This window comes from Staurois parvus, unplaced genomic scaffold, assembly GCF_062004578.1.
Source record: "Staurois parvus isolate SC_StPar_1 unplaced genomic scaffold, SC_StPar_1.0 ptg002360l, whole genome shotgun sequence".
NCBI lineage: Eukaryota > Metazoa > Chordata > Amphibia > Anura > Ranidae > Staurois > Staurois parvus.
Genome location: NW_028320156.1, coordinates 323,694 through 350,996, shown reverse-complemented (window position 1 = coordinate 350,996; position 27,303 = coordinate 323,694). Strand labels below are relative to the sequence as shown.

The 27,303-nt window shown below is 44.4% G+C and overlaps 1 protein-coding gene across 1 annotated transcript in view; it reads left to right on the top strand.

The window, feature by feature from the left end:
- Positions 1-27,303, top strand: part of FRMD6 (FERM domain containing 6) — a 140,396-nt gene that overhangs the window by 76,483 nt on the left and 36,610 nt on the right. Inside the window, exons 2-4 of the mRNA XM_089665813.1 lie at positions 2,718-2,953; positions 6,705-6,795; positions 21,488-21,567. Of these exons, the coding sequence (XP_089521939.1) occupies positions 2,855-2,953; positions 6,705-6,795; positions 21,488-21,567 (270 nt within the window). The 5' untranslated portion in view covers positions 2,718-2,854. The remainder of the gene's footprint in view (positions 1-2,717; positions 2,954-6,704; positions 6,796-21,487; positions 21,568-27,303) is intronic.

The following is a 27,303-nucleotide window of genomic DNA, read 5'->3' as shown; positions in this document are numbered from 1 at the left end:
GCACGCAGGCACAGGGAAAACATGCAAACTCCAGGCAGGTGGTGCCGCTGTTGGGATTTGAATCAATGACCCTAGTACTGCCATGCAGAAGGACTAACCATTTAGCCACTGTGCTGCCCATGTTTTAATATTCACATGTTCCTCCTGGTTGGTCATTAAGGCTGCCAATGATATATATGGACTGATATAAAGGCATTGGAGGGGTAGGGCCACACGTGACTTTAGCTCTCCAAGGTATCTGAGCATAGATCACGTGTATGTAGTTATGACTTAATAGGTTTGCTTTAAAGTGTAAACCCAACAATGAACTTCTCATATTTGCTCTCTTTTAGTCTGCTAAATATACCATTGAAAGGGTTCTGTTATATCCAGGGGCGGACTAACCATTTGGAAACTCGGGCACTGCCCGAGGGCCCGGGGTCAGTAGGGGGCCCCATGAGATGCCCCTGGTACCTTTTTCATAGGCTTATTTGAGTTTGGGCAAGGACACAGGGGCCCCACGATCCCCTATTGCCCAGGGGCCCCATGAGTTGTCAGTCCGCCCCTGGTTATATCTGTTCAGTAAACAAAAAAAAAAAAACTGTTGATTCTGCCAAAAATAACTTGCAGTAGTCTCTAACTTTACCGGCACTCTTATCAGAAACAGTACATTGTTTGCAGGTCCCTCTGTGAACTACAGAATACCCCCCCCCCCCATGGTATGGTGATGAGGGGTTTATTCTAGGGTGACAATGCTGCTTCTCCACATATGCACTACAGTCAGCAAGTGTTGTCACCCTTGGACAGAAAATATGCTACAGGCTAGATTACCAGGTGAACATGAAGGGCAAAGCCTTGAAAAAGGATAACTAATGCAGCCACCACATCTAATGCATAGCAAGCTGCAATATATTGCAATATGTATTTTTGGGTTCAGAGAAACTTTAAAGAAAAACAATTAAATGCAAGAAACACAAAATAATTACATGGAGTTTTTAAGCATAAAAGAATAAATGCCGCCAAAGAGAACAACTAATGATCCCACCATGGAGCTTGTGAAATCTACACAGACATGAGATGACTGATTCTGCTATTTTTTGCTCAATCAAGTTACAATCTCATGTCTGCCGCTGTCTGATCAGGTGTGTTTCTGTTCTTATAATCTGCATCTGGGAAGCTCTTCTGCTCCCCCTCACCCATACTTTCTTTCCGCTCTTCATTCACAACTTGTCGTCTTGGCAGAGTGGAGCCGACATATTTATGGAACCGGTTGTAGATTTTGTACCTAAGGAGATAACAGATTGTGCCAGCATGCCCAACTGTCCTCTCAGGTCTGTGTCCAGTATTATACAGAGCATTGAGGATCTATTATAAGCACCAATGGTCATTGATCATTGGTTACTAGGGAGCTGGTTGGGCATAAGAAGTTGGTGGGCTTGTAACCTTTAGTTTGTTGGTGGAAAACTCTTCCAATATGAACCATCATGAGGAAGGCAGTGTACTGCTTGAGTTCCATGGGTTTCTAAAACCAGACCATGCCAGGCCAAGAAAGGTCAAATTTCTCAAAGCAGCTGTAGAGCCGTCCAGCAAAAGCAGGTGATTGGTGGAAGATGAGCAGCAAGGCTAATTCCAATAATCATGGCTTACTAGGTTTGATTGTGTATGCATCTCAGAGCTGAAAGTGAAAAATTCCTATCAAGGGTCATTTTACCTAATACTAATAATTTTTTTGAGGAGATGTAAGCTATGTTGATCCATTCAAAGCTTTTTCATACTCATGAAAGACTGTAGTGGTAAGATCTGTTGGCCACAGATATGATCATCATTATCTCCTCTCCTCCATTGTTTACTTCATTGTATCTCTATTTGTGGGAGATTTAATGCTTCATAAGGGCTTAAGTAAATGATCACACCAATGAAATATTGAGTTCAGGTGCACATGTCCTGCTCCATAAAAACGTCTTAAATGATTTAAGTACTTTGTGTAGTGGAACTCAAGTGATCTGGACAGGGCCCTATTGAACACATTGGGATGGTTAATTTCAACCCTACTGAACACTTTAGTGAGGAACTGGAATACCAATTGTGAGCCAGATCTTCTCATCCAACATCAGTACCCGATCTCACAAATGCTCTTTTGGCTGAATTGGCACAAATTCCCACAAACACATTCAAATATCTTGTGGAAAACCAGAAGAGTGTGGACTGTTGTAGCCACAAAGGGAAGGGGCAACTTCATATTAATGGCTATTTTTTTTGAATGGGATGTCCAACAAACTCATAGAGGTATGATGATTTTTTAGCAATATACAGTATAGTGTAGCATGCCAGCTTCTGGAAGGTGGCAAATGTGATTTTAGACAAGGAGGCAGGGTTAAGAACTATTTGGACTGTTGAAGTGGACTAACTCCCTGAGAGTTGATGGCCCTTTAAACCACATTGGGAGTTATTTTTACATCCAATAGATGACCAGTGTAATTCCATTAAGGCTGTTAAGCCTCTCATAAATAATTCAAGATCTATGACATTCCCTGATTAGCCGAAACTTAAGGTAGAATCCATAAATAGTGTGTTTTCCGTATCTGCTGTGTAATCTATATGAGAGTCAATGTATAAGCTATCACTTAGGGATTCCAGTTGCCGGGAAGAGATTTAATAAATTGCCTGTTTGCGAATCAATGTGTGCAATGTTCTCAGACATTATAAATGATAAAAGTCTATTCTCTATCTCTTTACAGTGATGATTTGCTGACAGGTGAGGAACTTTCCTCCCATTCATGGATGATCATGAAGCCTTGTGAGCGGTGGCAGAGATCCGGCAAGTCCATGGAGCTTGGAGCAGCGGACTGACCCCCACACAGAGGCCAAAACAAAGATGAACAAGGTCACCTTCCAGAACAACAGAGCCATGCAGGACCGGCGGAGTGTTTGTGTCTTCCTTCCAAATGATGACACCTTGAGTATCATCATCAGTGTGAGTACCTTCTTATCACTTCAGACTTAAAATTAATTGTTGGCTTTGTTTCCTAGTTTTGAATAGAGTTGGTTAAGGGTTTGAACCCATGTTGGGTCTGTACCGCTATCTGGGGCTCCATTAGAGAAAGACCTACCCTGGCTTCCTGTCCTTTGGACAACGTTTACAGCTAAACTTCAAACAAAACAAATATTGTCTAAATACTAGAGACTTGTATATTTCTACATCTCTAAAGGAAGCAAGAGTTATGTAGGGGTCAGAGGATGAGACTACCACAGAGCACCGCACATGGGACCACCACATTAAAGAACTCCGACATTCCATAGGGTCACAGTTGGAAAATCTAATAAAGATGGTGCTTGATTGGATGGTTCCATATTAGGTTCCCTATATAGGTTAATAAGAAATGAACTCCGGTGAGGGAGAAATGGGAAATTACAACAGCACAAGAACTTAAAGTGGTTGTAAACCTCAGACGTGAAATATGAATAAAGCATGTCCCTCTATAGTGTGTACTTGTTTCAATTCAGAGCACTAAGTGTCATTGCTGTCTGCTACCTTGTTTCCTTGCTAAAAACAGGAGTCACTTCTGACAAGTTTTCCTGACACCAAGAGAAAAACGGTGACAGTAAGGGACCTCCAGCAGATTGACAGCCTCAGCTATGTGTGATGGGGGGGGTGTGTCCCTTCCCTCCAATCAGCTGTCAGAGCTCTCCTCACTGATGTCACTTCAGATCCCCACCCCCTGCTTTTCATAACTGAGAGATCTGTGTAAATTCTTCACTTTTAATGGATGTAGGGGACAGACAGCTGTAGATAGACAGGTACAACTTATGTAGGAGAATTTGTTTCATTTCTGTGTATCACCTGAGGCTAGTCACTGACAGGGGCGGACTGACAACTCATGGGGCCCCCGGGCAATTGGAAATCATGGGGCCCCTGTGTCCTTGCCTTCACTCAAACCACACCCAAAAAAGCCTATGAAAGGTATCAGTGGCATCTCATGGGGCCCCCTACTGACAACGGGCCCTCAGGCAGTGTCCGAGTGCTCCAATGGTCAGTCCGCCCCTGGTCCCTGGCTATATGTGAGGGTTTACAACCACTTTAAGGTAAATTTTACCAAATGGCAAAGATGATCTGACCCTCCTACACTCTAGCCAAATCTAAAAAAAAACAAAACATAAAGGTTTACCTATCACAAACCTATTGGAAACAAACTTATGATGAAGAATTCTTAAATGAGTTGACTGCATTAGTTATCCTTCTTCATACCCTTTGTCATTATTTTCACCTGGTGATTCTATGAATGGCATAAAAGATCCGAGCGCTCGTGGCGAATGTCCAGAATAAAAAACAGTAATGTTCATAACCAGCAGACAATATAAGACAGTTTAATGGAGCAATAAAAGCAAGGTCACCTGTATACCATCAATTGTGGCTCTGTCACCTTCCACCTATTGAACTCACCATCCAGGCTCTCCATTACCATGTCTACAACACAGTAAGCCGCTCCCATCATTCCTTCAGTCTATGGTCTGCACTGATCCTTGTATGACATCCATTCATGGATACATCCTTATGGTGATTCTTGCTTTTATTGCTCCATTAAACTGTCGTATATTGTCTGCTGGTTATGAACATTACTGTTTTTTATTCTGGATATTCGCCACGAGCGCTCTGATCTTTTATGCTTTTCTTTAGACTACACACTCCCTATGGTCATTGGAGCAGCTGTGGGATTGCCTGCCTTTTTTTCACTCTTGTTTACCCGGTGCTGGTTGAGGGCATTAGCGCCTAGTCGTTTGTTTTTGTGATCCTACGAATAGCATGCTTCCTGTCCAAGTTTAGCTACGCTCACTTACTCCCTTGTATTTTATGGAGGGAACCATGCTTTTCACCCAACTTGCTCCCCTGCTTTGGACTACAAACAGGTTTTCCTCTTCCTCCAGAAGATTTACCTCCTTCCTTTTTTGCACTATATATAAACAATTATGAAAAAAAAAATACAATATTTTTTGTTTTCGCCTATAAAACATATACAGAAAAATTTTTAAAAAATAAAAATTTCTTCATATATTTAGGCCAATCTGTATTCTGCTACATATTTTTGGTAAAAAATCCCAATCAGTGTATATTGATTAGTTTGCGCAAAATATATATAGCGTCTACAAGCTAAGGGATATATACTGGGATTTTTCTTTTTGTTATATACTAGTAATGGCGGCGTTCAGCGACTTATAGCAGGATTGCGACGTTGCGGAGGACATATTTACACTAACTGACATTTTGTGGGAACCAGTGACATTAATACAGTGATCAGTGCTTAAAATATGCACTGACACTACCAGGGGCGGACTGGCAAATCATGGGGTCCCCGGGCAATAGGGGATCATGGGGCCTCTGTGTCCTCGCTTACACTCAAACCACACCCAAAAAAGCCTATGAAAGGTACCAGGGGCATCTCATGGGGCCCCCTACTGACCCCGGGACCTCGGGCAGTGCCTGAGTGCTGGAATGGTCAGTCTGCCCCTGGACACTACTAATGACACTGGCTGGGAAGGAGTAAAACATATAGGGCACTCAAAATGTTAACTGTGTGCCTAGCTATGTGTTTTCTGTACACTGTATGCTGCTTTTACTAAGGGAAATGATGGATCTTATTCCCTGCTTTGCAGAGACACAAGATCCATCACTTCCCCCCTGTCGGAATGGAGCTCTGCTTTGTTGACATAGGCAGAGCTCTGTTCTGTGTCTCTGCCCTGTGATCTGCGGGTGCTGGTGGACATCCACTGCCCGGCACACGGAGATCGGTTTCTGCTGTTAATAATCACAGCCGAAGGGGGCCATTGAGTACTTCTGGAAGTGCAGAATCACGTTTATATATGTGATTTTGCACAAGAGGTCCGCCTTACAGCAGTATATCTGAAATAGGGCGGTTTTAGAGTGGCTAAATGTGAAGTTTGCAGAAGATAACTTGGAAGGAAGATAACATTGTGATTTCAGTTCACAGGAAGTGACATGGACACTGCATTTCTGGCAAGATTAACAGGAACTTTCTGTACTTGCTGAAATTGCTCTCGGTCAAAGAAAACGAATGTAGCTACCACATCTATCTATGGGCTGGTAAGCTGCAATCAGGGGCGGACTGACCATTTGGAAACTCAGGCACTGCCCGAGGGCCCGGGGTCAGTAGGGGGCCCCATGAGATGCCCCTGGTACCTTTTTCATAGGCGTTTTTGAGTTTAGGCAAGAAGACAGGGGTCACGTGATCCCCTATTGCCCGGGGGCCCCATGAGTTGTCAGTCTCAATATATAAACTTTTTTCCTTGGGTTTACTCTAATGCAGAAAAATACTTTGCTCCATCTTCCCCTGGCTTCTTCCAGTTTTGACATCTTCAGGCCATCTAGGTTGGCCAGCCTGGAATAATGTAACTCTTACACATTCATAGCTCAAAAGACGATTGTAGACAGGAAGGTAAGAAGAAACATAGAATGTTTCCAATGCAATTTTTAAAAAAAATAATTTTTCTTATGCAATTACAAAAAAAACTTTGTTTACAGTTTTTTTTTTTTTTTTTATAACAGATATAGTTCCACTTTAAGTGACCTTTGTTCCCTTTAAACCTTCTGCATAAAATACAAACTGTTTAAGTACTTAAACTATTTCTGCTTAAAAGCTGTGAAAACCACGACTACTACTACTGTGTGTCAGTCATATAACAGCTTAATAACTTCATTTTTTTTTTTGCAGGTTAAAGCACTTTGTCAGGAGTTATTGGTCCAAGTATGTGACCTCCTCCGGTTGAAAGATTGCCATCTCTTTGGACTCAGCGTTATTCAAAGTAAGTTACCTGTTTCTGTCCAGTCCTCTTCCTTTTCATATCTTGGCACTAAGGAGCTGGTTGAGCATAAAAAGGTCTTCCTGATATTAAATGGGTTTGGTGGGCTTGCCATCTTTTGCTTGTTGGTGGGAAAACTCTTCCAATATAATATAATGAACCCTCTTGAGAGGAAGATAGTGTACTGCTTGTGTTCTCTGGGCAGAGCTGTCCAGTAAAAGCAACTGATTGGTTGAAGATGAGCATCGATGCAAATTCCAATCAAATGGCCCACTAGGTTGGCTGGGTATGCATCTCAGAGCATTTTACCAAATACTAATATTATTTTTGAGGAGGTGTAAACTATGTTGATCCATTCAAAGGCTTTTCATACTCACAAAAGACTCTAGTGGTAAGATCTGTTTACCACAGATATGACCATCATCATCTCCTCTCCTCCATTGTCCATTGCCCCTCCATTGTCCATTGCCCCTCCATTGTCCCACTATTTGTGGGAGTTCTAATGTATCATAAGGTCTTAAGTAAATGATCACTCCTCTGAGTTCAGGTGCACATGGCCTGCACCATAAAGACTTCTTAAATGATTTGAGTAGTTTGTGGGGCATAACTCAAGTGGTCTGGACAGGGCCCCACTGAACACCATTGGGATGGTTCATCCCAACCCAACCCAACCCAATTCAACCCTACTAAACACTTTAGGGATGAATTGGAAAGCCAATTATGAGCCAGGTCTTCTCATTCAACATCAGTACGTGATTTCACATATGCTTTTTTTGGTTGAATTGGCACTAAGTCCTACAGACACACTCCAAAATCATGTGGAAAACCTTTCCAGGAGAGTGGGGACTGTGATGACTGTAAACAGAAGGGCCAAATTCATATGAATGAGATGGGAGGTCCAACAAGCCCAAAGAAGTGTGATTTTTTTTTTTTGGCACTATACAGTAGCATGCCAACTTGTATCTGGTCCTCTTCCTTATCATATCTTGGCAGAGCAGGTCTGAACCTGGAAAACCAATTGCTCCCATAATACAACTGTTCTGTTGCTTGTGACTTGGCTTGGTGACTGGTGAGGTAAAGGTAAAATACCCTTTCATAGGTATTTGCTCCAGGCCTGGAAACTAAAGTGTTTCTAAAGGCAAAACTTTTTTTTTTTTTTTTTGGTTTTGTATTTTGGAAGGATTAGATAAATTATTTGAGATATTTCAATGATTACACTAAAAAATAATCTTGGTGATTGTGCCATTTTGTGTCTCCTCTTTCAATGGAAATATACCAACCCTGATGAAGGGGGAGTGTTCTGTGCCCCAGAAATGCGTTGGAAGTTTTTATGTTCATTTATATCACAAAAAATAAAAAACCCAGGGATGATCTAATACTACCAAAAGAATGCTCTGTTTGTGTGAAAAATATATAAATATCATTTGGGTACAGTGTTGCATGACCGAGCTATTACCAGCTATAGTAATGCAGTGCTGAATAGCAAAAAATGCCCTGGTCATGAATGGGTAAAACCTTAGCTCCAGTGGTTAAAGTGATATTAAAGGCAGATTTTTTTTTTTAAAATGACAAACATGTCATACTTGCGTGCCCTGTATAATGATTTTGCACAGAGAAGTCCCAATCCTCCTCTTCTCGGGTTCCCTGCCCCCTATGCACACTACTTTAGGCTATTAGCGTTTTTTTGAGGAGCAGAAAATTTTTTTTGTAGATTTTTTTTGGAGCATTTTTCCAGCAGACAAAATGCAAAACGTTCCTAACAGCTTTTTTTAGCTTTTTTTTAGCTTTTTTTTAGCTTTTTTTTTTAGCTTTTTTTTCTAGCTTTTTTTTTTTTAGCTTTTTTTTAGCTTTTTTTTCTAGCTTTTTTTTTTAGCTTTTTTTTTCTCTACGTGTATTTGTAAAAACACGAATAAAATGCTAACACTCCTAAACGCTTCTGAACGCTACTAAAGCACTGCCAAAAACGATATTACTAGCAATTTTTTTCCAGCATTTTTTGAGCAAAAAAACCCCCCAAAAAACGGTAGTGTGCATGGAGCCAAAGTCCTCGTGCACACGGGACATTTTGATAACGCTGGTAATGTTAGTTGTGTAAAGTCACATTAAAAATATGAGTATTTCAGCTTTTTTTAGTATTTTTTTTGCATTAGTGTTTAGCTGCGTTTTTCCACGTTTGCGTTTTTTAGGTTTTTTTTTAACCAAAAAAAATATTTTTTTATTGGTCAAAAAAAGTCCAAAAACAACAGTTTGCAGTGTTTTACCGTGCTTTAATGCGTTTTGTCGTGTTTTTCAGTGTTAGAGTTTTTACAGCTAAACTCCTCTAGAAACCCACTAGTCCTGGGGTTTTTCTCCAGCCAAAGAACGTGCCAGCAAAAAAACGTTGATTACAGTCTGTGTGTGCATGGACACATAGGATAACATGCTGGGGGGTTTACTAGCTTTAGAAAAAAACATCAAAAGCCCAAAACAGTCGCTGTAAAAATGTCCCGTGTGCATGAAAACTTAGTGTTTCATTGAAGAGTTAATCTGCCTGTGGATAGTGTCAAGTCAGGAGGTGACCGTACTGTCCAGACATACTGGGGAGGTATGCCAATACATAAATTGGCATTTGAAACAGAACATACCCCAGTCCTGATGAAGGGGGACATGTGAGCCCCCCCCCCATACACATTGGCCATATCATCTGAACTAATGTGATTTTGTTTTCTTCCTCTGTCTTCCCCTCCTGTTTAGTACTAGGTAGCTCAGTTCTAGCTAGACCCTTCCCATTTCTTCCATGTACCCTCAGTCAGTGTTAGTTATTCACCAAGACAGGGCTGAGGTAAGCAATGGTCTTCTTATACTTTAAAAGCCTGGAAAAACATGTTAGGTGCTGCAGTTAGTGGAAGTAAAATTATGTTGGATTCAACTTAAAGCGGAGTTCCACCCAAAAGGGAAAGTTCCGCTTTAACGCTTTAAAGATTGGTCCCCCGCTTCCCATTAAGGATTGGCACCTTTGGGAAGTGGGGGGGATGGACGGGTAACCGAATTTGATAGGTACCCTCTCCCACTTCCGCTGCTATCGCCTAGGTGATCGGAAATGGAAGTTGTCCTCCTACCCTCCCTCCTCGAAGTCTTGTGGGACACATGACAGGTCCCAGAAGATGACGGGGCCATTCAGGAAGCGCAGCACTACTCACGCATGCGCAGTGGGCACCCGGCTGTGAAGCCACAAGCTGTCACAGCCGGGTGCCCACACTGAAGATGCTGGCACCTGGAATACAGGACGGCTGGTAAAATGGGCTGTGGCGAGGCCAACGCGGGATCGTGGGACAGGTGAGTGGCTATTTTTTAAAAGTCAGCAGCTACAGTTTTTTTTTTTTACAGAGTGAATGGAACTCCGCTTTAAGTGTGTCATTGAAGAGTTAAACTGCCTGTGGATGGTGTCAAATCAGCAAGTGACCATACTGCCCAGACAGACTGGGTCAATGAAGGTCAATACATAAATTGGCATTTGAAACAGAACATACCCCAGTCTGAATGAAGGGGGAGTTGTGAGCCCCCCATAGAGATTGGCCAGATCATCTGACCTATTGTGAAGATAAGTAAACTTTTACAGGATTTGATTAAAAAAACCTGCATCCCTCCCATCCTTTTCCATACATTTCTGACCACTCCAAGGACCCCAACTGGCCGAGAGCTGCATTTAGGAACTGTACATCAAGCTAGCTATGTCCTAGTAGTGGGTCCAGCGCTCCACCAAATGCTTGTATTGTGTCAGGAATTTATTCATACAGATGTGTACATTTACTGAAAAGTCCACTTTGAATAAAACTTCAACAGCAGAAAAGAAAAGAAACCTTCTCCCCTACCGCTAATGCAGGCCGAAAAGCAGACATTTAAAAAAAAACAAACGAAAAATTGGTTGTTCAATAGGCTGAAGTTACCACCAACGGTAAAAACAATCGGCCGCTTTTCGTCCCGTCTACGGCCGGCATTTAATTACTTCTGTCCCTGCAGAGAGCTCCGCTATTATATTTGACATTAAAAAGTATAGCGGTTGCAACATTGTATCTATTTGTATCCATTTCAGATACAGATGTTTTTATTCGGATACAAATAGATACAATGTTGCAACCGCAATACTTTTTCATGTCAAATATAATAGCAGACTGAAATTCTTCTTTTTCTTCTTATCTTTTTCTCCTCTTTCTCCTTTTTTCTCCTTTCTTTTTCTCCTTTCTTTTTCTCCTTTCTTCTTCTCCTTTTTTCTTTTTATCCTTTTTTCTTTCTCTCTCCTTTCTTTTTCTCCTTTCTCTTTTCTCCTTTCTCTTTTCCCCTTTCTCTTTTCTCCTTTCTCTTTTCCCCTTTCTCTTTTCTCCTTTCTCTTTTCCCCTTTCTCTTTTCTCCTTTCTCCTTTCTCTTTTCCCCTTTCTCTTTTCCCCTTTCTCTTTTCCCCTTTCTCTTTTCTCCTTTCCCCTTTCTCCTTTCCCCTTTCTCTTTTCCCCTTTCTCTTTTCCCCTTTCTCTTTTCCCCTTTCTCTTTTCCCCTTTCTCTTTTCCCCTTTCTCTTTTCCCCTTTCTCTTTTCTCCTTTCTCTTTTCTCCTTTCTCTTTTCTCCTTTCTCTTTTCTCCTTTCTCTTTTCCCCTTTCTCTTTTCCCCTTTCTCTTTTCTCCTTTCTCTTTTCTCCTTTCTCTTTTCTCCTTTCTCTTTTCTCCTTTCTCTTTTCTCCTTTCTCTTTTCTCCTTTCTCTTTTCTCCTTTCTCTTTTCCCCTTTCTCTTTTCCCCTTTCTCTTTTCCCCTTTCTCTTTTCTCCTTTCTCTTTTCTCCTTTCTCTTTTCTCCTTTCTCTTTTCTCCTTTCTCTTTTCTCCTTTCTCTTTTCTCTTTTCCCCTTTCTCTTTTCCCCTTTCTCTTTTCCCCTTTCTCTTTTCCCCTTTCTCTTTTCCCCTTTCTCTTTTCCCCTTTCTCTTTTCCCCTTTCTCTTTTCCCCTTTCTCTTTTCCCCTTTCTCTTTTCCCCTTTCTCTTTTCTCCTTTCTTTTTCTTTTTCCAAGTCACGGCTCATATGCAGATTTTTTTATCGGTAAAAAGATCGGCCGATTTGCCCATCATTGCTGCGAAAATCGTCCGTTTTTTTTTTTTCCAACTTTTACCGATTTAAAAAAAAAAATGTGCCAAAATCCAGAAAAATGGCCGACCAATTACACCATTAACAGTGCGAAAATCATTTTTTTTTTTTTTTTTCGGCCGAAAGATCGGCTGATTTTCGACCCATCTATGGCCTGCCTTAGTATACTGAAAAAAAAAAGAAAGAAGGAAGAATTTAGACTTGACAGCCCAACATGACTAGAAAGTCAGCTCAGCGATTTGTTCAGCGATAGGAATGGGGTCACATAAGACACCAGACATGTCCAGGCTGGTGATAATTGCCCTGCGTACTGAGAGAGAACAGAAACATACATTCGTAATTAACTCCGGGGATGCCGTAGACGGGGTAATACTACCTATTCTATCATTCTCCGCCTGCTCACGTTTTATTGGAGAGGTGAAAGACAAAGTCCTTTTAAAAATAGAACTGTCGTTTGTATTTCCCTTCAGTCTTGACTTTAGAAAGATTGGACTCGGGGTAAAGAAACCGGATGATCATTAAGAAGTGTAGAATCAGGTCATATAGGGCCTGGTGTATAAATCTGTCAGATGACTTCATCGTCTCCCACAAGTCAGATGCAAATCTGCCCTGAAAAATGACAGTTGAAGAATGACAGGATGGAAAAATGATACAATTTGGCTGAGATTATAATTCCCTCTGACAGTGTTATATTGGGGATTAAATATTTTGTTATCAAGAAAGAAACATTCATCAGGATTTTTTTTCTAATATATACAGCTGAACTGTGTTAAACATTCATCTATGGGGGCCTCGGCTACGGCAGAATCCTTTGGGCGTCTCTGCCAAGTGTTGTGCATCAGGCCCCTAACCACTTGTGGTAAAGTGGTTGTAAAGGCTGAAAGTTTTTTTCCCTCATGTATTCTATGCACAAAAGTAAAAAACCTGCCTTTAGAACCACTTTAAATTCTAGAATAAAATAATTTTATTCAAGTATGTATTCTTAAAGTGTTACTAAGCCCACAACCATAAAATCAGACTCTGTCTACAGTAAAGCATGCTTGTTATACTCACCCTGGAATCTAAGGGGTTAATCCTCTCCATTGTGTAAATATGCTGTTTGATCCTGTCTTCTCTGATCCTCCCCTTCTACTGTCCTTAATCCATCTGCTGATAGTACAGAGCCCAAGAAGGTCCTCTGCACATGCTCAGTTTGGTGTGTATTGCTAGAGAGTTTTGTTTTTTGGGAGGGTGCTTGTGATGAGCACAGGGCCAATCATCGCTGTCTAGACAGAGGATCAGGGGTCATGCAGCCTCATAGGACAGTCAGAGAGGAGAATGAAAACTCCTACAATCTTAGATTGTAAGCTCCAAAGAGCAGGGCCCTCCTAACCCTCTTGTATTGAACTGTATTGTTGCTGTATTGTCTCCCGTTATATTGCAGAGTGCTGAGCAAACTGTTGGTGCTATATAAATCCTGTATAATAATAATCCTACAAGATTAACCAGTGCTCGGCTGGACACTGATAGAAGTCACAAGACTGCTATATACTGCTGATGAGAAAAGGTATTTAGCAGTTTATATTTACTAAAATAATTGCACTTCCATGTTCTGTGTACTGTGTGAGACCGGATATAGTGAATGCAGGGTCCGGGGAGACTGGATATAGTGAATGCAGGGTCCAGGGAGAGCAGATATAGTGAATGCAGGGTCCGGGGAGACCAGATATAGTAAATGCAGGGTCCAGGGAGACCAGATATAGTGAATGCAGGGTCCGGGGAGACCAGATATAGTGAATGCCGGGTCCGGGGAGACCAGATATAGTGAATGCCGGGTCCGGGGAGACCAGATATAGTGAATGCCGGGTCCTGGGAGACCAGATATAGTGAATGCCGGGTCCGGGGAGACCAGATATAGTGAATGCCGGGTCCGGGGAGACCAGATATAGTGAATGCCGGGTCCTGGGAGACCAGATATAGTGAATGTGGGGTCCAGGGAGACCAGATATAGTGAATGTGGGGTCCAGGGAGACCAGATATAGTGAATGTGGGGTCCAGGGAGACCGGATATAGTGAATGCAGGGTCCGGGGAGACCGGATATAGTGAATGCAGGGTCCGGGGAGACCGGATATAGTGAATGCAGGGTCCGGGGAGACCGGATATAGTGAATGCAGGGTCCGGGGAGACCGGATATAGTGAATGCAGGGTCCGGGGAGACCGGATATAGTGAATGCAGGGTCCGGGGAGACCGGATATAGTGAATGCAGGGTCCGGGGAGACCGGATATAGTGAATGCAGGGTCCGGGGAGACCGGATATAGTGAATGCAGGGTCCGGGGAGACCGGATATAGTGAATGCAGGGTCCGGGGAGACCGGATATAGTGAATGCAGGGTCCGGGGAGACCGGATATAGTGAATGCAGGGTCCGGGGAGACCGGATATAGTGAATGCAGGGTCCGGGGAGACCGGATATAGTGAATGCAGGGTCCGGGGAGACCGGATATAGTGAATGCAGGGTCCGGGGAGACCGGATATAGTGAATGCAGGGTCCGGGGAGACCGGATATAGTGAATTCAGGGTCCGGGGAGACCGGATATAGTGAATGTAGGGTCCGGGGAGACCGGATATAGTGAATGCAGGGTCCGGGGAGACCGGATATAGTGAATGCAGGGTCCGTGGAGACCGGATATAGTGAATGCAGGGTCCGGGGAGACCGGATATAGTGAATGCAGGGTCCGGGGAGACCGGATATAGGGAATGCAGGGTCCGGGGAGACCGGATATAGGGAATGCAGGGTCTGGGGAGACTGGATATAGGGAATGCAGGGTCTGGGGAGACTGGATATAGGGAATGCAGGGTCTGGGGAGACTGGATATAGGGAATGCAGGGTCTGGGGAGACTGGATATAGGGAATGCAGGGTCTGGGGAGACTGGATATAGGGAATGCAGGGTCTGGGGAGACTGGATATAGGGAATGCAGGGTCTGGGGAGACCAGATATAGTGAATGCAGGGTCTGGGGAGACCGGATATAGTGAATGCAGGGTGCGGGGAGACCAGATATAGGGAATGCAGGTTCCAGGGTTTAGTAACACTTTAAAGCCAGAATATTGTGTCGCTATAAGCCACCAATATATACTAGACAAAGGTTGCCTGATTTGGTAAATAATGGCCACATTAGGTTAGTATCTTTAAAGTGGAGTTCCAGCTGAAAAACAAAAATAAAGTCAGCAGCTACAAAAACTGTAGCTGCTGACTTTTAAAATACAGCCACTTACCTGTCCCTCGGTCCAGCAGTGTCCTCACCACGGCTGTTATCACCAGCCATCTTCTTTCCCTGGTCCCGGAATCTTCAGTGTGGGCACAGCTTGCGGCTTCACAGCCAGGTGCCCACTGTGCATGCGTGAGAAGCACTGCGGTTTGTGAATGGTCTCCGTAGTCTTCTGGGACCTGTCACATGTCCCAGAAGACTACGGGGAGTGGGGACACCTTCCGCTTACGATCACCTTGGGCGATCGCAGCAGAAGTGGGAGCGGGTACCTGTCAAATTCGGGTACCCACTCCACAAAGGTACCAATCCTTAATGGGGAGCGGGGGACAAAGACTTAAAGCGGAACTTTCCCCTTTGGGTGGAGCTCCGCTTTACGATCTCTGGGCATTCTGAAATGTGATAACGGTTATCTATATTTCCTTAGTGTTCCTTCACAAACTTGCTTGATCCAGAGCATCAAGTAATCCACGAATCCTGAAAATTCACCATTTATGACTTTGCACAATTATTGGCTTTTTTTGGTGATTCATTAAATTTGGTAGTTCTGGTACCCACAGGTAGAGTCCTCACAAGTCTCTTGGTGGGCTTTATTGCCCCTTTAACTCCATGGCTCTGTATCGGGCAGCATCAGGGGCGGACTGACCATTTGGAAACTTGGGCACTGCCCGAGGGCCCGGGGTCAGTAGGGGGCCCCAGGAGATGCCTCTGGTACCTTTTTTTCATAGGCTTTTTTGAGTTTGGGCAAGGACACAGGGGCCCCATGAACCCCCTATTGCCCGGGGGCCCCATGAGTTGTCAGTCCGCCCATGGGCAGCATTGTACGTTTTCACTTTTCTGTGGTTTATCCTGCGAATGGCGGTGTTGATGGAACACGTGGAGTTCAGGGTGATGAATGGAGACAGCTGAAGCTACCCTGATATGTTGTCCTCCAGGACTGACATTCCTGGGCCTGCAGATTCCAGATTTACCATCCGCAGCAAAGAACTCTTTCTTCTTCATTTACAAAGAGAAACAAAATGCTTAAGTAAACAAGCGGGTTTGATCTTCAGTCAAACTACAGGAGAAGATTTACACGAGTTCCCTCTGCTGCTAATGTGCTGCGCATAATCGAATCAATGGTAAACTTTAGCATTCGTATTTGCTGTATTTAAAGTTGAACTTCGAGCTGAACTTTAATTTAAAGATCTTCCTCAATTTCCACAAAAGATGTAAGTCCCCTTTGCCTTTGCAAACCCAGGTAATACCTCGCAAAAGTAGCAGTGACATTGTATACTTTTTTTTCTCCCTTCTAGACAACTATAACTAGTCGGGTGTTCTTATATCTCTAAATGGGGCAAGGATGGACACAGGGGCGGACTGACCATTTGGAAACTCAGACACTGCCCGAGGGCCCGGGGTTAGTAGGGGGCCCCATGAGATGCCCCTGGTACCTTTTTCATAGGCTTTTTAAGTTTGGGCAAGGACACAGTGGCCCCATGATCCCCTATTGCCTGGGGGCCCCATGAGTTGTCAGTCCGCTCCTGGATGGACAGACTTCCAAATATATAGAAATATACACTCATTCATGCATTCATAAGGCTGGTTGTACAGTAGTAGATTTTTGAACAAACGTTCGTATGAAAGTGTGTGCATTTGATCGGTGTATGAACGTCGCTTGAAATTTTGTTTGCATTTGATATTCGATTGTAGAATGAATGTCATGTCCTGAACAAAAACCACATACACTGTTAGAAATTTGTTCAAGAAAATGTTTTCATCCCGCCCATTTGAATGCTCTCGTCGCTGCAGCTGAAAGTGAATGTCGCTTTGACCTCGCTAACAATTAGAAAATTGAACAAACGTTCTAAATACAAAAATATACAGCAAAATTCTACTAAAAGCTTTTTAAAGCACAACTTTAGCCTAAGGGCTCATTCGCACAGGCAGCTGGAGAGCAGTTTAAGAAGGCAGTTGAGCTGCAGTTTTACTGCCCTCCGATCGCTCACCTAAACAAGGAGATGCAGCTACTCAGGGCTGTACACATGCAAAGCGTTGTGGCTTTTACAAAAATGAATCAGCATGTTGCATTCGGCGTGCGTTACCACCGCCGTACGTGACCCATTAAGGAAAATGGGGCTGCACCACAATCGTGGCAGTAGTTGTGGTACAGTAGGTTGGCCTTTTCTGGGATAAAACAGTAGGCAAGGAGGTGAACTATTGCCTCCTCACTGTAGTACATACAATGATCATAAAATAATGAACAAAAATTCAGTGCTCACATAATATGGAATGGGATGGTGACAAGGCACAATGGAGGAAAATAGGGAACTGACTGAGCACAAAAATTAATGAGGAGGAGTCACTGGGTGCAATGGCCCATAGGATGGACAATAGGAAGAGGAGGCAGACCACGGAGCTGAAGAACCTGGATGGGAGCCGGCAAGTCTCGTCAGGGATGGTGGAGATCCTATGAGACCGAAGATGTGGCAGGGTGAACTCAGTGGGTGGCTTCCTGGGGTGGATGATGGAAGAAGGTATGGACCGGAAGGCAAACGCCTGGGAAGGGACCGGCAGCTCCTCGCAAAGGATGTGGGAATCCCTCAAAGGTACTACTAACGTCACCATCTCTTTCACCCCACACGCCAAAGTCCTGGGTGTCACCCTGGACTCCCACCTCTCCTTCCTACCCCACATCCAACTGCTATCTAGATCTTGCAGGCTCCACCTCCGCAACATCTCCAAGATACGCACATTCCTCACCCCAGACACCACCAAACAACTCGTACACTCCCTCATCATCTCACGCCTGGACTACTGCAACTCCCTCCTCACCGGCCTACCCAAACGAGCGCTATCCCCACTCCAGTCTATCATAAACTCAGAGGCCAGACTCATCCACCTCATCAACTGCTCCACATCTGCCTCCCCCCTCTGCCAATCCCTTCATTGGCTCCCAGCGCATCAAATTCAAACTGCTAAATCTGACCTACAAAGCCATTCACAATGCCGCCCCGAACTACATAACTGACCTGATACCCAAATACTACCCTACCCGTGCCCTCCGCTCCTCACAGGACCTCCTGCTCTCTAGCTCCCTGGTCTCCTCCTCCCACGCCCGATTGCAAGACTTCTCCAGGACTTCCCCCATCCTCTGGAACTCCCTACCCCAATCCATCAGACTGTCGCCTACCCTCCTCACCTTCAGGCGCACCCTGAAAACCCTCCTCTTCAGGGATGCCTACCCCACCCTCACCTAACACCCGACCTCACAACTAACATCCTCCACTCCTCCCACCACTCCATCCCCCACAGCCATTTCCTCCTGTACCACCTTCCCCTCCCTCCTAGATTGTAAGCTCCCTCGTATATTGTATTGTTACTGTCTTGTCTCATGTTCTGTTCCCCTTGCTATTGTACAGTGCTGAGCATACCCTTTGGCGCTATATAAATACTGTATAATAATAATAATATAGAAGAAATGCAGGGTGCCCTCGTTTTCTTCTGCATATTGCCTCCTCACTGCCTATTAAAACGCTCTCTGAAAATCAATCCAGCTCTGTCTTCGTCTGCCTATTGCTTCCTCACTGCCTGTTAAAACACCTGGGAAGGGACTGGCAGATCCTCGTCAAGGATGTGGGGAATCCCTCAAAGATATGCAAAAAAAAGGAGGGTGCCCTCCTTTTCTTCTGCCTATTGCTTCCTCACTGCCTGTTAAAACGCCCTCTGAAAATCAATCCAGCTCTGTTTTCAGAGGGGTGGAAATGATAACTGCATGTCTAAACGAACCCATAACATTTTAAGTTTTGATCTTTTGTTGGATTTTTATTTCCCTATAGCCCCTCAGCTGGATGTACCTGGGGGCCGTGACCTGGTTCCAGCTTGCTGCAAGTCCATCCCCACCATCAGGGGCCCTGGTATAGAAGCAGGCTGGGGCTTAGACTCTGCGTCCTAGGGAACCCTGAGTTGGCGATCTACAAGGGCTTACTACCCTGAGGTTTTCAATGAGACAGGGGCGTTTAGAGGCAGCAAAAAAACCCACTGCCAGTGTGTCCAGGATCAGCAGCATTTTGGCAGAAAAAACGATTGACACGTCTAAACACACGTTACTGCTAAGGCACCTGGAGCTTGAGTGGTAATTCATTTCAGTAGCCATCATAAATTATTATTCTGGCCCATAAAATGAATTAATGCCCAAGCACGTGATGCGTCAAGTGTTTTTTTTCCTGCTAAAATGCTGCCTCTTTGTAGTTTTGGATAGATCAGCTTCGTTTTTGGCTGTCTGAGTACCATTGTGGAAATTTTCATTCACTAACTTCCTATTGTATCTCAGGGACAGGAAAAGAAATTTTCCCACAATCAGGGGAAATCTGTTGTGTCACAGTTGTCCCCGAAACAATTAGCTGATTTCCCCTCACCTCTTGTTCTGAGCACAGCTCTCAAACTTTGGATTTCCTCGGAAATTTCCTCAGGAGCAATGGTCATCAGTACAAACAAAAGGGTAAATTTCCCCACTGAGGACCCAGACAGCAATAAGAACATGAGAGGTTGTAGCTCTTCCCCACTCTTTCCAAAACAAACAAAAGTATTCCAGTGATGAACCACCTGTTACCCCGTTTGGGTAATTCTGTCAGAGAACTGATTCCTCGCCACTGGAACCCAGGATCAAGGTATTATAGCTGGGCATTGCACCCAATACTAGGGAACACTAGATTAGATGCAACTTGTCAGGGCTCCTGGTAAGACCAGAGATGCGTGAACTGACACAGGGAAACGCAGGCTCAAGTATGGTGTAACAATATATATATATAATTTATTAAGGGTTATACACAAATATAATGCACAATATAACAAAACCAAACCTCCAACTGATAACGGAATGTACACAGATAAGAGCAGTCAGGGCTGGTGAGGTGGAGTGGTCAGGTGGGCCGGGTCAGGAATCATCGGGCAGACAAGACACAAAGGAGTAGGCAGAGCGTAGTCAGACGGGCCGGGTCAGGAACAATCAGGCAGACAAGGTACCAAAGGAGCAGGCTGGAGAGTGGTCAGGAATAGCCGAGGTCAGGACAGGCGGAGTTCATTCAGGGTCAGGATCAAGCAGAATCAGGCAGGAAGCAGACAGGATGCAGGTACAGGGGCTCATGGGAAACATACACCAAGGCACTGACTGCAGGTCTGGCCATTCCTTAAATACACCTCCTGCAATCAGCCTCAGGTGATAGAAACCAGAAGCTCACTCCTGCAGTCATCCGAGAGCACCCGCTGGCCAGCCCTGGTACTGCAGCCCACAAGGCAGGTGAGTCCCACCACCATTGGCAAGTCCATTCCTGACACAACTGGAACACTTTATTGAACAGAAATACTGGGTTTTTATGCACTTCAGAAATAGGGGCAGTCCCCACATAAACAATAAAACAAATATTCTACTTTAGGAACAACATCTCACAATGGTTTGGTAACAAGGTAAAGTGGACATAATACTAATCACATCTCCAGGAGGATTAGCAGACAGACAGAAACAATAGGTGACTCAATTAACTCAATTAACAACGGGAATGCACACCTAGGAGGCACATAATGGTAGAAAGACAGTAAACACATAACACCTTAATAAACAGATCTGAGCAAGAGTCCTCAGCATCAGGTTGTTTTGAGCCGATTATATCAACATCTTCTTAGGGTCTCTGAGTCTAGGAAGGGGGGATTGAAGCAGTCAATGCTGGTTTGAGCACAGAGATCCCAAATCTGTGTCCTGGTCCTCCAGTTCTTGTGTTTTGGAGAGATATGGAGTTGAATCCTAAGTAAACTATTCCAAAGGTTCCCCCCTGGCACACACCTCCCAAAGAATAGAGCCCCCTCAGATGCCAAGACCATGGTCAGTAGGCAAGAGGCTAGCCTGCAGTCCCCTCCAAAAGCCCCTGTCCTAGTTGTCTGTCTCAATTCCATTGAGATACACTGTAAGGAATACAGGTTAGTCACCTTCAAGCCCTCAGCCTGGATATCAAAGGAGCAGCAGAACACTGATAAGGTGACTATTCTCTTTCTTCATTTCGGCAAAGACTTTTATAGTGAAAGACTCTCTTGTTTTTAACTGCTGCAGAGGAAAGGGAGGTCACTGACCTGGCTATGCTGTCTGGCAGAGCTGTGTAAATCTCAGAAATGGCTGGACAGAAATACAGATCCTCTAGTAACTAAGTTCTTTTGTATGTAATTATGGAGTTCAGTTTTGAAAAAGCTGTTGGTTGGTATCAATTGTTTACTATTTTGTAAAAATGTCTTACTAATTTAAAAAGGCTAAAAGGAAAAATAGGTTATGTTGTCTTCTATGCCTGATTGTGCTTCCTCTGTGTATTCTCTGCAGACAACGAGCATGTGTACATGGAACACTCGCAGAAGCTGTACAAGTACTGCCCCAAGGAATGGAAGAAGGAGGCCAGTAAGGTAAGCCACCTGACCCGATGTGTTTGCTCAGCACATTTCTTGGCTGTGTTTTGCTGAGGAATTTCACTGCTGGAAGAGTCCATAAGAAACTTCTTCTGTTCTATAGATTCTTTGTGAATTCATGGCAAAAAAAAAACTAGTCTAGACCGACCTTTCCCAGCCAGTGCTCCATGGATTACTAGGGTTCCTCCCAGGGGCGGACTGACCATTTGGAAACTCGGGCACTGCCCGAGGGCCCGGGGTCAGTAGGGAGCCCCATGAGATGCCCCTGGTACCTTTTTCATAGGCTTTTTTGAGTTTGGGCAAGGACACAGGGGCCCCATGATCCCCTATTGCCTGGGGGCCCCATGAGTTGTCAGTCCGCCCCTGGTTCCTCCTGAGGTTGCAAGGAGTTCCTTGAGCAATGACCAGCAATGTTAGTGGTCACTTCTATACTGACCACTAATGGAAGGGGACACCTCAATTCTCACCACCTATGTTCCTATTCTATTCTCATTCATTTCATTGTAAAATTGGTCAGTGGAGCTTCAGATGAGCAGAGACAAGGGGAAATAGAGGGATGAAAAGCCATGAAAGCGATTCTTGTAAGAGTAGTATTCAGTTGTATGCATGTAAAAAGTTCAAAATTATTCAAGAGGTTGCTGGTTAATTAATTACAGATACTTATATTGCGCCATCAATTTACGCATCATTCTACATATATATTGTACATTCACATCAGTCCCTACCCTCGAGGAGCGTACAATGTAAGGTCCCTAAGGCTGGCCATACATTATACAATTATCTGGAGATTTTTGGTTTAGATTTACCAAAAACCATATAATAGGAGGACAAACCTAAACACTTTCAGTTGTATCCAATTAGGCAGGCCCTTGCACTACACAGTTGAAGGTAAATCTAAAGGAAATTGGGCATAAAATTGGAAGATAATTGTATAATGTATGGCCAGTCTAACTCACATTCATACATACACTATATTGCCAAACGTATTGGGATGCCCTTCCAAATCATTGGATTCAGGTGTCCCAATCACCTCAATCATTAGACTCACCTGTAGTTGAATTCTTGTTAATTAAGATTTTGTCTAAAATTTAGATTTGCTCCTACGACTTTCATTGGTGTGTATTCATTTTTGCAACATGGTCTTGAATGAATTTGTTGTTTGTTAATTTGCACACAAATTTTTCCTCTTGTTTTCAATCAATGGCCTGCATTTGTAGGAGTATTGTGTAGTATAATGTCCCAGAGAAAATGTTGATTCTGAAAAGAAATTAATGGTTTTCTGACAAATCGGTTGGGGTGTACTTATTTATGCTGAGCACTGTGTATGTATGTGTGTGTGTGTATATATATATATATATATATATTGCCAAAAGTGTTGATCTCCCTCCAAATCATTGGATTCAAATGTTCTAATCCCCTCCATGGCCACGGGTGTATAAAATCAAGCACCTAGGCATGCAGACTGCTTCTACAAACATTTGTGAAAGAATGGGTCGCTCTCAGGAGCTCAGTGAATTCAAGCGTGGTCCCGTGATAGGTGGTCACCTGTGCAATAATTCGTGAAATTTTCTTTCTAAGTCATCTGTTAGTGGTATTATAACAAAGTGGAAGCAACTGGGAACAACAGCAACTCGGCATCACCACCAAGTGGTAGGCCACATAAAATGACAGAGCGGGGTCAGCACATGCCGAAGTGCACAGAAGTTGGCAACTGTCTGCAGAGTCAATAGCTAAAGACCTCCAAACTTCATGTGGACTTCAGATTAGCACAACCGTGCGTAGAGAGCTTCATGGAATGGGTTTCCATGGCCGAGCAGCTGCATCCAAGCCTTCCATCACCAAGTGCAATGCAAAGCGTCGGATGCAGTGGTGTAAAGCATGCCACCACTGGACTCTAGAGCAGTGGAGACGTGTTCTCTGGAGTGACCAATCACTCTTCTCTGTCTGGCAATCTGATAGACATGTCTAGGTTTGGCAGTTGCCAGGAGAACGGTACTTGCCTGACTGCATTGTGCCAAGTATAAAATTTGGTGGAGGGGGGATTATAGTGTGGGGTTGTTTTTCAGGGGTTGGGCTTGGCCCCCTAGTTCCAGTGAAGGAAACTCTTAAGGCATCAGCATACCAAGACATGTTGGCAAATTTTCTTGCTCCCAACTTTGTGGGAAGAGTTTGGGGATGGCGCCTTCCTGTTCCTACATGACTGTGCACAAAGCAAGGTCCATAGAAACATGGAAAAGCAAGTTTGGGGTGGAGGAACTTGACTGGCCTGCACAGAGTCCTGACCTCAACCCGACAGAACACCTTTGTGATGAATCAGAGTGGAGACTGCGAGCCAGGCCTCCTCCCCCGACATCAGTGCCTGACCTCACAAATGTGCTTCTGGAAGAATGGTCAAACCTTCCCATAGACACCCTCCTACACCTTGTGGACGGCCTTCCCAGAAGAGTTGAAGCTGTTATAGCTGCAAAGGACGGGGCCAACTCAATATTGAACCCTACAGACTAAGACTGGGGGGCCATTAAAGTTCATGTGCGTGTAACGGCAGGCATCCCAATACCTTTGGCAATATAGTGTACATATACAAGGGTCAATTTAGACAGGACCCAATTAACCTACCAGCATGTTCTTGGAGTGTGGGAAATCAGAGTACCCAGAAGAAACCCACACAGGCACAGGGAGAACATGCAAAGTCCAAGCAGGTAACGTCATGGTTGGGATTCGAGTCAAGACCCTAGTGCTGCTAAGCAGAAGTGATAACCACTTAGCCACTGTGCTGCCACCTGTCCTTGGGTCAAACAACCTGTTTTAGAACATATGGAGACTATGACTTTCTTCAGCGCGTTTCGTGGCTCTTTAGGGGCCACTTCATCAGGAAAAAGTATACTGTACACTTTTGTCACGTAGCTTGTTGGGGAGCCTGACGTGGAGAGGAGGCATCCTCTTACGACTCCCGCTCGGAGCCCCAGATAGTGGGAACAGAGGGCACAGAGCCAGCAGTGGCATGAGTGCCAGGTAGGCCTAGAGCTGGCAGCAGGTAGCTGAAGACCCAGGAGATCCGGATTCAGGCCAGGTGCAGATGCAGGAACGTAGGTGCAGCAGCAGGCAGGTATGGTGGCAATCAGGATGCAGACTGGGACTGGACACAGGAGTGTGGATGCAGCAGCAGGCAGGTATGGCAGTGACCAGGATGCAGGCCGGGTGCAGGACTGTGGGTGCAGCAGGTAAGTATGGCAGCCATCAGGATGCCAGCCAGGTGCACGTACAGGTAGGTAGGTGCAGCAGAATCAGACCAAGCCGGGTCAGTATCAAACGAGCAAATCAAGTACAAGGGAGCAGGCAAGCGAATAGTCAGTGATAGCCGGGGTCGGTGCAGGCGGAGTTCTTTCTTAGTCAGATCAGGATACAGGCAACAGAATCAGGTAATAGAGTGCAGAGACGTTATAGACCAGAAGGCATTGATTACACTGTATTGCAGGTTTAAATAGCCTGCCTTGCGGTGACATGTACACTACTGCGCATGCGTGCCCGCACACTCCCGCTCATGCGCACTTGCAAAGCCATGGCCCGAGGGGATCCGTTGCACGGCAACAGGATCCCCCACAACTGTAATGGGTGGGATCTGTGTGCATTCCTTCAGCTCAGAGTATATTCTATTGATACAGTATACTCCTAGGCTGAAGGAATGCACACAGATCCCACCCATTCAAGTGTCTTGTACACCTTTTTCTGCTGAAGTGGCCACTAAAGAACCACGAAATGCGTTGATGGTGTTTTAATTTGCTTTTGCAATCAATAAATACTGACCCCGAAGAATCCATTTGGAAGCAACTTTTTGTTTAAAGGGCGCCTCTGCTGACCACACATTGGTTTCCTTTGTCAGCCTCAACCTTTTTATAATTTTAAAGTGGTTCTAAGGGCTCAAGGTTTTGTTTTTTACCTTCATGTATTCTAAGTGGTTAACAACAATGTATGCACTGCTTTACATATTGTACATTCACATCAGTTCTTGCTCTCAAGGAGCTTACAATCTAAGACCCATATCTGACATGCATACTGTATATAGGGCCATACTAGAGCCGATTTTGAAAGGGGCCAAGTAACCTACCATCATGTCTTTGTTTGCTGTCTGGCACATGGAACGCCACCTTCTTGCCTCCTGTTGAAAAAGAATGAAAATGTTTTCTTTATTAAAAAAAAAAAATGATATGTTCTATTATATTTATCCCCATGGCTGTATCCAACAATTTTCTACTATAGAGGAAATGTGTTTAATGGATTCCATTTTTATTTACTGATTTTATCAAGAGCAGATATACGGAATCACCATATTAACAGAAATTGAGAATGTGTTGCTGGCAATAGAAGTCGGTGTTCTACTCTAGCGGTTGATTGATTTGCCAGAAAGTTTGATGTTTTATGAACCCCGTAGATGGAATCTGGAGAACTGCCCCCCCTAGTGGTTTTGGGCTTACAATGTATCTTCTCCATATTGTCATTTAAACATTTCAGCAATGCTCTTGATCCCACAGCTGAATATATGCGATCCAGCTATGGCTATGTGATTAGCGCACCACGTATAACTTAGACATTTGTATGTCATTAATCCAGGGGCCGTATAATGTGGAGTGCCGCATGCTTGGGGCTTGAGGTCATCCTGTGTTTCTCAAAGTGCCAGTTGCATTCCCCAACAACTGTCGCAGGGAGCCGGAGCATGTTACAATGATGGAGTCCATATGGAGGATGGCAATCAGCTGTTGTTTAAATATGTAGGAATTACTGCCTTGTTACACAAGCGTGAACATTAGGCCACACAGTTGGCGCTATCTGTCCATGAAGGGCCTTCATGATTTTATTTAAAGTGGTTGTAAACCCTTCCATATACCCATATACTGCGTCTCTTCCAATCAGAGAACACTGCTCATTAACTGTGTTCCATGAATGGCACCCTTGCCAAGCAAGAAATGTACTGTGGTCAGTAAGCAGCAGGGCAGATGCTCTGCACAGGACCTGGAAGCTAATGGCAACCACTGTTGTAGGTAGTGCCCACTACAGTGATTTACAGCTTCCACAGGGATCCCAGGTATGGTGCATACATACACTATATTGCCAAAAGTTTTGGAATGCCTGCCTTTCCATGCACATGAACTTTAATGGCATCCCAGCCTTGGTCTGTAGGGTTCAAATTTGAGTTGGCCCCGCCCTTTGCAGCCATAACAGCTTCAACTCTTCTGGGAAGGCCGTCCACAAGGTTTAGGAGGGTGTCTATGGGAAGGTTTGACCATTCTTCCAGAAGCACATTTGTCAGGTCAGGCACTGATGTCGGGGGAGGAGGCCTGGCTTGTAGTCTTTGCTCTAATTCATCCCAAAGGTGTTCTATTGGGTTGAGGTCAGGACTCTGTGCAGGCCAGTCAAGTTCCTCCACCCCAAACTCACTCATCCATGCCTCTATGAACCTTGCTTTGTGCACTGGTGCGCAGTCATGTTGGAACAGGAAGGGGCCATCCCCAAACTCTTCTCACAAAGTTGAGAGCATGAAATTGTCCAACATGTCTTGGTATGCTGACGCCTTAAGAGTTCCCTTCACTGGAACTAAGGTCAAGCCCAACCCCTGAAAAACAACCCCACACCATAATCACCCCTCCACCAAATTTTATACTTGGCACAATGCAGTCAGGCAAGTACCATTCTACTGGCAACTGCCAAACCCAGACACGTCCATTGGATTGCCAGACA